Source organism: Macaca nemestrina, chromosome 12 (assembly GCF_043159975.1).
Source record: "Macaca nemestrina isolate mMacNem1 chromosome 12, mMacNem.hap1, whole genome shotgun sequence".
Lineage (NCBI taxonomy): Eukaryota > Metazoa > Chordata > Mammalia > Primates > Cercopithecidae > Macaca > Macaca nemestrina.
In genome coordinates this window covers 85,033,754-85,044,535 of record NC_092136.1, presented here as the reverse complement: position 1 = coordinate 85,044,535, position 10,782 = coordinate 85,033,754, and the positions used below count along the sequence as shown (strand labels likewise).

General features: G+C 38.9%; 1 protein-coding gene across 2 annotated transcripts; it reads right to left on the bottom strand.

Moving 5' to 3' along the window:
* Positions 1-315: 315 nt before the first annotated feature.
* On the bottom strand, positions 316-9,794 carry LOC105468852 (transmembrane protein 126A). 2 transcript variants are annotated; one of them, XM_011719286.2, is made up of 5 exons: positions 9,649-9,794; positions 7,213-7,305; positions 2,656-2,849; positions 1,158-1,272; positions 316-549 (listed from the first exon to the last, which is right to left on the bottom strand). In XM_011719286.2, the coding sequence occupies exons 2-5, from the start codon at positions 7,296-7,298 to the stop codon at positions 357-359; spliced, it is 588 nt and encodes a 195-aa protein (XP_011717588.1). In that variant the 5' UTR covers positions 7,299-7,305; positions 9,649-9,794; the 3' UTR covers positions 316-356. The 2 variants fall into 2 exon arrangements, with proteins under 2 accessions (XP_011717588.1, XP_070931503.1); XM_071075402.1 differs by lacking the exon at positions 7,213-7,305 and having other exon boundaries at positions 9,649-9,774.
* Positions 9,795-10,782: the final 988 nt, after the last annotated feature.

Below are 10,782 nucleotides of genomic sequence, written 5' to 3'. Positions count from 1 at the left end.
AATTATAAGTAACATTTGGTATAGTGTATGGATATATATATTTTCGTTTTTTATTCCCGTTTGGCATTATGAAGTCTTCAGTGTAAAATACTATATAGTAACTTTTTCCTCTTGTGTACTACAGACCAAACTCGATACCTAAGGTAAAAGAGTAGAGCAAGCAAGGTAGAAGAGACAATACTGGGCAAACTAGTGAAGGTAAACTTGTTTAACTGGGTAGCTTTTACTTAGATTCAGCCTTTTGTTGTAGGTCCCAGAATTATCCTCATGTGATAAATTACAAGTCTATGTTTATGCATAACATTAGACATAAACTGTTTTTACCATTTTATTTTTGTTTACATATTTGTTTAAAATCAGTGAATTTCTTGGCCAGGTTCAGATAACTGAAGGGCCTTTATAAGTAGTTTATATTGTTTAGACCCAAGGTATGCTGAAAACATAGTCTGGAGCATAATAGGAAATAACATCATTCTAAAGACAGGCTTAGAAGTTCTAATCCAGTAATTTAAGATGTTCCCTTTGTGTGGTAACAGAGCTGATTGATACCTGTAAGAAAACATTGAGATAGTTCAATAGAAAAGATTGTTGTATCAAGTGGCAAACCTATCTATGATATATATTAGTCCTAGAAGTCTTAAGATGAAACTAAAGATTAAGGTAAAGGTCTTCAGTGTCTGTTAATCCTAAAAACTGTTTTATTTTGTTTCTTTATCCAGTTTGCTTCAAGGCTATAGCATAGATTGCTGATCCAAGAGTTCAACAGAGAATAGCCAGAATTATTTTAGAATAGAAGGCTAATATAATAGCTACACAATTTCTGATGGAATTTTCCTTTAGTGCAAGTGTTCAAACTCATCCAAGATAATTATTTATATGACAGAAGTTTCATGCATAATACTCTTTGCAGCTTTGTAGTTAGTTTAGTATTCAGTACACAAATTAACGTTAATAGCCTGAACTATATACCAAGTAGAACTGTTTGAAATTCTTGATAAGTAGAATTTGATTATAAGAAGAAACAGGTCTTGCTAACTTCTAAACAAGAGGGTAACATTGCCTTTGGTCTAAATGACTTAAAAACTAAATATATTTGCTGCTTTAAGTTGTGAGTTTTATAGGTAATCATATATTATAAAAAGTTTTTCATTTCCTACCTGGCTGCTAGGCTACCATTTACAGGTATAGCCAAGAAAACAGGGTACAGACCACCAACAACAAGACCTATCAGTCCACTCCGTGTTACGGTACAGGTTTCACAAGCCGCATCACCTAGGAAATAAATTAGTTCTGGACATGAAGGTTATGATAATCAAGCAAACATAATTTAAAGAACGTAAGATCCTCTTTTGTGTATCACAGATATTTTTCAGGCAATATATCAAATGTAATTCTACAAAGCATGATAAAAGGTATAATTACATCTATGAGTAACTTAAAATAGCTAGGAATTTTTGATAAAACTATTTTAGGAAAAAAAATTCTCTAATTTGTTCTGAACGTAGATATAATAATTATGCTCATGGTTTGGGCTGCTGCTAGCTTTCTGCACTTGTTTTTTATCAACAGACCCGGGCTAATATTGTCACTCAGTCTGTTCAATTCAATGGGCAATTCAGTCTGTTCAATTCAATTCAAATAGTTCAAACAATTTCTGTGATCTCCCTTGATCATAGAAATTGTTTCCACTGGTCATGGGAATTAAAATACTCGTCCAATTTAAACAAATTTGGAGCAGCACTTAACAGAAAATAAAATTTAGATGGACTGGCTTCCCTAGCACCCATGGTAATATCTTTATTTGAAATCATTAATCAAAAGATTTTTTATGATTAACTATACTCAAAGCATTCAGCACACATGGTAAATTTTCAAAAGGAAATCAATTCTCCATGTATTTGATAAACGTTATATATGCATTTAGTGCTTTAAGAGATTTACTATATAAAGAGTCATATTCTCATAAAAATATTTTCCCCCTTTAAGGAACTTCTCTATAAAATATAAATAAATAAGGTAGCCAACATATTATTTATATATATATAATATTTCCATATGATTTTCATATATATATCCATATATATATATGGATTTCCAAATATTTCTTACTCTAAATGAGCAATGAGAAAGATATGTTAGAAAAAGGAAAGTATTGCCAGGTGCAGTGGCTCACGCCTGTAATCCCAGCACTTTGAGAGGCCGAGGCGGGTGGATCACCTGAGGTCAGGAGTTTGAGAGCAGCCTGGCCAACATGGTGAAACCCTGTCTATACTAAAAATACAAAAAAATTAGCCAGCTGTGGTGGTGGGTGCCTGTAATCCCAGCTACTCAGGAGGCTGAGGCAGGAGAATCGCTTGAACCCAGGAGGTGGAGGTTGCAGTGAGCCAAGATCGCGCCAACGCACTCCAACCTGGGCAACAACAGCAAAACTCCATCTCAAAGAAAAAGGAAAGTATTTAGAACTGTTGTATATGTGCATCTTGGTTGGTAGACCATGCTAATATGAATTACTTGCCACAGAGAGGCTAGCAAGATTTAATCTTATCTAAACACTGCATTACAGCATATAGCTACCTGATATTAATAACTATGGACTAAAGCTGCAAATAACATATACTAAGGCAAACTCTTTGGTGATAGTGAAGTAGAATTTACCTGTATTCAAAGGAAAACTTACAAAACATCTGTAAGTTAAGTCTGTTGTAACAAAAGGTATCCCTGCCATTGACAAGCCAGCAGATATACGAGCCTTTGTCACATTCAAGATGCGTCGAAAAAGACTGTTTGCTATGAGGCCACAAAAAGCAGCATTTAATCCAACATAAACTGATCCATTTTCAAGTAGATTCCTGAAAGGGTGAGAAGAAAGAACTTTTTCTTTGGCTTTATTGTGTGTGTGAGCTTTCCCGATTCTGACACATGTTACAGAACTTAATAGGACTTTGGGAATACACTAACTGGATATAACATCTATCCCTTATAGAACCAAAATCTTAAAAATTGCTTTATGTATAGGTTTTTGCCCTTCTCCCAGCAGCCAGTGGGTGCCTCTCCTCTGAGCTCCCATAATACTTACCTCTCTAGCACAACACATTACAAGACAGTACTGTCTTATATAATCACTGATTTACATGTCAGGCTTCTACACTAGTCTTTAAACAACCGGAAGACAATGGATACAAAGATGTATTCAGCCTGACACAGAAGATGTTCAATAATGTGGAGTTAATGTGTTTCCTTTCACTCTTCCCTGAAACATTAGTGTCAGGATTGGGAGTACTAACATTTAAGCAACACCCTATGCTAGGTACTTTATAATAACCCATTGATGAGAAATAAACTGATGTTTTGAGATAGTGGTAGAACTGGATTTGAAGCCAAGGTTATGTATGAACTTTTAACCTATGTCCTATGCATTCTTTTTTTTTTTTTTTTTTTTTTTTTGAGACGGAGTCTTGCTTTGTCACCCAGGCTAGAGTGCAGTGGCCGGATCTCAGCTCACTGCAAGCTCCGCCTCCCAGGTTCACGCCATTCTCCTGGCTCAGCCTCCCGCGTAGCTGGGACTACAGGCGCCTGCCACCTCGCCCGGCTAGTTTTTTGTATGTTTTAGTAGAGACGGCGTTTCACCATGTTAGCCAGGATGGTCTCGATCTCCTGACCTCGTGATCCGCCCGTCTCGGCCTCCCAAAGTGCTGGGATTACAGGCTTGAGCCACCGCGCCCGTCCTCCTATGCATTCTTTAGTTTTGGGAAAAAGTAATGCCTAACATGATTGCTGAATATTGAAAATATTGACTCCAAACTTTTCAGACTACTACTTAGCTTTTTTACCGCTTGCATTGCTATCTACAACACAGTCAATCTTAAAATCTTAAAATTTCATTACTCTTAACTAGCCACACAGTACCCCCTCTAACTTCTATGGCTTACACTCATCTAAAATAGCTTTTCTAGGAACTCTAAGCTTCCTACATTGTATAAGGTATTACTTTTCTTATCTGACACTGCAGTCATGATGCCTATCATTGAGAACCCCACTGTATGCAGCAGACTCAGTGCTAAAGGCACAAAAAATTATCTTCTGTCTTCAAGGTTAACATAGTTAAATATTACTGGAGAAGAAAGATATGTAAACGAGATAGAAGTCTATGAAAATGCTCATGGTAGTACAAGACAGCGGCAGTTCAGGAACTTGGGGTACATAGATAATAATTAGTGATGACAGCCTGGAGAACCTACCAACCACAAAAACCATGTAAATGTGAAAAGCCTATGTTTTTTTTGTGGGGGTTGGGGGAATAAAAAACTTGAACACTTCCTCTAAAATATTATTTCATCATAACAATCATGTGAAATGTATATTATCCCCATTTTAAATCCCAATGCTCAGGTAAATAATTTGCCTATATATATATAATACATATAAAATACATATATACATGTTATATATAAGTCCATTTGTTTACAAGTATGTTACATATACAAATAAATAAAAAGTAGTACAAGTGAAATCTGCATAGCAAACTTTGCTCTCCTAACCAGATTTTTCCCATAGCTAAAGTCAAAATTTTTAATTAAAAATTAGCACAGGCCAGGCGCGGTGGCACAAGCCTGTAATCCCAGCACTTTGGGAGGCCGAGACGGGCAGATCACAAGGTCAGGAGATCGAGACCATCCTGGCTAACACAGTGAAACCCCATCTCTACTAAAAAATACAAAAAACTAGCCCGGCGTGGTGGCAGGCGCCTATAGTCCCAGCTACTTGGGGGCTGAGGCAGGAGAATGGCGTGAACCCGGGAGGCAGAGCTTGCGGTGAGCTGAGATCTGGCCACTGCACTCCAGCCTGGGTGACAGCGAGATTCCGTCTCAAAAAAAAAAAAAAAAAAAAAAAAAAATTGTTACCTAGCAGCCCCTTGCCAGTTTTCCAAAAAAGTACCTGTTGTACCAACTAAAAACTCATGACTTTTTGATAAGACATAACACAAGAAATAGACATGAAATAGCCCAAATTTAACAGACGACAAACATGTGCGTGAAAGTATTTCTGTAGATCAGAAAATGAAGTTTTTGATATTAAGAAAGCTCCATACACTGGAGGACATGCCAAGTAACTGTTAAATACCTGATTAATAGTCCAAGAAGAAATGAAGATTCAAACTTAGAAGATAAAATGGGAATGAAGAGAAAAAATAGGAACAAGGCAAAGATAAAAGGACACTGTCATCTGCCCAGTTTAGATGCCAATGATTGCAAGCATTTATTGCCTCTAAACTAAATTTTACTTTGCAGTTCCATATATTCTTTCTAATTTGGTAAAGAACCCAGTGACAGCCTACTTTCTTTTCTTGAAAGTTGCCACCGTCTACTCTCTTTTTGAGACAGTCTTGCTCTCACCCAGGCTGGAGTGCCGTGGCATGATCTCGGCTCACTGCAGCATCCGCCTCCCAGGTTCAAACTATTCTCATGCCTCAGCTTCTCCAGTGGCTAGGACTACAGCCACGCGCCCCCACACCTGGCTAATTTCTGTATTTTTAGTAGAGACAGGGTTTTGCCATGTTGGCCAGGCTAGTCTTCTCCTGACCTCAAGTGATCAGCCCGCCTCCGCCTCCGCCTCCCAAAAGTGCTGGGATTACAGGTGTGAGCCAGCAGGTGTCACACCATTACAGGTGTGACTCTTCCTTTGTCAGTCTTTCTCACTTTCCCTATCTTGCTGGCCTGGAAACATGGACATAGTTCCTTTTTTGCTTTAAAAGTTTTTGTTACCTCAGGAAAACAACTAGAAGGGAGTGGAGTTGGAGTGTGGGGATGGGGGTGAAAGAGTTTTTAAAATCTCACGAAGTTCTTACTACTAGCCTTTTTTTTTTTCTTCCCCTCAGAGATCCTTGTTCTGAACACTACTGGGCTTGATTTATAGGTTCTTCCTGATTAAGATGATAAGTGGCAGCAAGATGGGGATTTGTTCAGTTTTTATTCCTGAAGATAGCAAGATTATGCTTCCAGAATGTATTTTAAATCCATCCTCTTTTCATCGCAACTGTCACCACCCCTACCATCTCCACTCACTAGGATTACTATGCCGGTTTTTCTACTGGTCTTTGTATTTCCTTTCTTTCCTACCTCGAATCTGCTTTACAAAAAGCAGCTGGAATGTTCTTTAGAAATGCTAAAATCATTCACCTGCTCAAAACTATTCTTGGTCCTTATGCCCACTTCCTTAGTACTTCAGTAACAATGGTTACTCAAGTACCACAAGCCTTGGCTATCTTGTGGCTAGGCATATGCCATTCCCTCTACTTAAGACACTGTCCCTCTCTCCTTCCCAGGTGGCTGCTTTTCATCCTTTTATATTCAGAGAGACCTTCTTGACAGTCAGCAAAGTGTAAGACATTTTGTGGAAGTACACAGTAGCTGCCTGGCAAAGATCAGTATTTCCCTATATTGGTTTTTCTCTTTAACAATATCTTTTTTTTTTTTTTTTTTTTTTGAGACGGAGTCTTGCTCTTGTCGCCCAGACTGGAGTGTAGCGGCGTGATCTCGGCTCACTGCGACCTCCGCCTCCTGGGTTCAAGTGATTCTCTTGCCTCAGCCTCCTGAGGAGCTGGGATTACAGGTGCCCGCCACCACGCCCAGCTAATTTTTGTACTTTTAGTAGAGACGGGGTTTCACCATATTGGCCAGGCTGGTCTGAACTCCTGACTTCAGGTGATCCACCTACCTTGGCCTCCCAAAGTGCTGGATTACAGGCATGAGCCACCACGCCTGGCCCTCTAATAATATCTTAAAGATCTTTAGCCATGATCCTATTTCTCTGATATTCTCTATCTTGCTATGTGTATTCTATGGTACTCTTAGACTGGTAAGCATACTGACAGAATGAACTGGAAACAAAAGACATTTTAAAAGTTATTTTAAAGTTTTGTTATTTAAATGGGTCTGTAAATGTTTACATTTTACTATACTCCAAGCCTAATGGAAAAACTCAAAACATTGTACAGTTAGATATGTTCAAAGACATGAGTTCCAGCCTCAACTTCCACAATTAGCTATGTGATATTGAGCAAAATGGTTAAACGCTCTCATCCAGGCAAGAAAAGGGCAATTTCCTCCTGACATTCCGTGTTGTTTATACTCAAACTAGATAGATTTGAGATAATGAATCAATGGTGAAAATCCACCTGATAAAAGGTATTTTTAAATTAAGAAGGGATCTTACCTTTCTGCCTCTGGAAGCTGGTTAATTTTTCTGAGTATATCAACAATTATGTTTTCCTTGGTATTATTGGATTTATGATTTTCCATTTTGAACCTTAAAAAACATGAAGATATCATTTCTCAAGAATTTATAGGAAGAATTTTAAAAACCTTCTGAAGACTAATACTGTAGAGCTAATGTGAAAAAAACATTGCATATATGTTATAAAAAAAAAAAATCTAAGTGAAACAGAAACCAGAACATGAAAAGCAACACATAAAGCTTTTAGGAAATACAGAATATCTTCATAATCCTTGAAACTATTTCCTAAACAATTCACAAATAGCACTAAACATAAAAGACTTATAAAACTAACAGTACTGAGGTTAAGAACCTACGGTTATCAATATATACCATAAAGAAAAGCTAGTGTGGGAGAAAATGCAATACAACTGACAAAAGAGTAGTTAGTACCCAGAACATACATGGAACTACATATCAACACGAAAAAGGTAAGCAGCCCTATGGAAAAACTGACAAAATATTTGAACAGGCACTTCACAAAAAGTTAAACAGCCAATAAACATGAAAATATGCTCACCTTCATTATAATTGGGGGAACAACCCACAGTGAGATACCAATAGGTACCCATAGGTTAGCTAAAATTAAAATCTGACAATTCCAATTATTGGCAAGAACGTGGAGTAGCTACAACTACATTCTGTGTACAGAATGTGGGGTAGCTTTACCCAAACTGTACAGTCACTTTGGGAAAGAATTTGGTATTATTTAGCAGGTAGAAGACACACATACCTAGCAATTTCATTTCTAGGTATACCCGAGATCAGGGCTGAGCAAACTTTAAAGGGCCAGATGTAAATATGGTAGGCTTTGCAGGTAACATACAGCTTTTGTTGAATATTTGTTTTTTAAAAAACTCTATAAAAACATAAAAATCATTCTTAGCTGGTTGGCTGTACATAGGCAAGCTATAGGCCGCATATGGCCTACATGCTAATAGTTTGTTGTATCTGCACTAGTTAGGGTGAAAATGTCAAAATTAAGGGAATAGTGAATGATGAGTTTTAAATTAAAGATTTGGCTCATTAAACAAGTTTCAGGGTAACAGTTAAGAAAAACAAAGCCTGGGCGCAGTGGCTCACGCCTGCAATCCCAGCACCTTGGGAGGCCAAGGCAGATGGATCACCTGAGGTCAGGAGTTCAAGACCAGCCTGGCCAACATGGTGAAACTCCCTCTCTTCTAAAAATACAAAAATTAGCCAGGCCCGGTGGCAGCTGCCTGTAATCCCAGGTATTCGGGAGGCTGAGGCTGGAGAATCTCTTGAACCTGGGAGGCGGAGGTTGCAGTGAGCCAAGATTTCGTCACTGTGCTCCAGCCTGGGTGAGAGGGCGAGACTCTGTCTCAAAAAAAAAAATAAATAAATAAATAAATAAAAGTTCAGGGATAACAACAAAGGAAAACATGGTTTTATGAAACCAGATTTTCTCATTTCCTACAACGTTACAGGCACTCGTTTAAATATTTATTGCTACCTGTTTTATATCGATGAGGTCATTTGGAAATGTTGAGTACATTGACATTCCTTATCTCTAGACTTAAAGTTAACCTAATAAGGACAATGCAACCTTAGAAATTTAGGTCTAGGTTTCTGGTAGTCAAATTTTTGAGGGCCTTGGCTACAATAATGATAAGTAAGACACAATCCCTGCTGTACAGGAGCTCTGAATGATTTTGTGTATGGGGTAGTGGAATATATATAATCAAATTCAGTATGTATATATTGTACTGAGCAGTATAGACATATATATGAAATGTATGTGTAATATGTCAGAAATAAAAGAAGTGATTTCCCCAGTATATTCTGCCCAATGGTATCACTACTTTTCTTTGCATATTGGTGAGGTTCCAAGTTCTGTGAAATACCCATTTCTACACTGTGTGTGTCTAGTCACCCTTAATTCAGTAAAAGTCCTGACTGGGCAGCCCCTGTGGGCATTTTGTCTCCGATATTAATAACAAATACCTATCAAAGACAACGCCGCCTGTAAAAACTACAAATATTTCGAAAGATTTTTGTGTTACCTATCTCATGTCATTCTTGGGAGAGCTCGGAGAGATAGGCAATGTGGGGCCCCATCTGAGAGATAGGTAAAGTGTGGCCTCTGAAAATTAAATTTGGCCGTGGTCACCTTGTAAATTGACAGTAAACCTGGGATTAAATTCAATCTCAGGCATTTTTCCCTTCTATTGGGTTAATTTAAATATAAGGTCTTTCCTTCTAGAGTGCAAAGTGAAGAGACAGCACCAAAGGGCCAACTACACTTCTACTTGCTCTCATTTACGCGCAGCGCTGCTGGTAGCTAGCGTGTTACTGCGCCGTGCTTCTCTTGACACCGGGACATTTACTTCACCCCCTCCCCCGTAATACCAGTACCTTATGCTCTCCTCCCAGCAGCCTGCGGGTGCCTACTCAGTTCTTCCTCAGCCACGCCGGAGGTCACTGCCACCTTTGCTCAAATTGCCTGGGCGCAGCCATCTTTGGCTGACTCGTGACGCGGCCTGGGCGGGCGCCGGTCGCGGCTGCTGATTGGACTGCGGGACGGACGTTGCGTCCAGGAGCTGCTTTGGGCTGAGAAGCTTCCGGCCCTAGGAGGTGCGGGGCAGCTAAGCGTTGAGGTTTGTTTGCCTGGCATAGCGTGTGCTCATTTCTCCTACTCTTGCCTCCAGGACAGAGCTTGTAGAAATTGTGACATTTCGAGATATAAGTTGGGTGACCCTCAGCCTCTTCCATTGAAAACATACCTCGGGCATATTAACTTCCTGGTCAGTAGAGCCTACTTACGTTGTTGGCATGGGGTAAATGAAAACTGCACAGCTCTTGGCATAGGATAGCTACTCAGGTTAAAAATAAGTCAAAGGGGAAATATTTCTTGGCTCTATCGATTTTCTACTCTCTCTTGGAAGTTAAGCTCTCTGTGCCATGTTTTGATCTGTATTGATTGCCCTACCATAATCAGCACCTCAGAGCTGGAGCTTATTTTTCTGAGGATTCTTCGTGTGCTCCAGAATACTGCTTATTTGGAAGCAGTATTGGGTGAAAGTCATCTTATTTCTTCTTGCTTTTTAAGTATAAATACTAGAAAATTTAAAATTATATATGTGGCTTGCATTATATATCTATTGGACAGTGCTGTTTAGAAGGTACATCTAATGCTCTCCTCCCAGCAGCCAGTGGATGCCTCACCAAGCCTTGCTCAGCCGTGATGGGACTCCCTGCAACCTTTGCTCAGTTCGCTTGGACTCGTTAACCCAATAGAAGGGAAAAATGCCTACAATTGAATTTTATCTTAACTCTATTAAGATTAGCAGGTAAACATTGTGCCAAAAAATACATAACTAACTGTAGCAATAAATACATGATCATAACACATATCAGAAATCCTATTCTCATCCTCTCGAATTTTTGAACGAGTGATAAAGTGTTACATTGTCCAGATAATTTTTATGCTCTCTGTCCATTGCAGGGTTGCTTGACCATTAGGCTCCATGGTGCCAAGAAGTCTGTAAT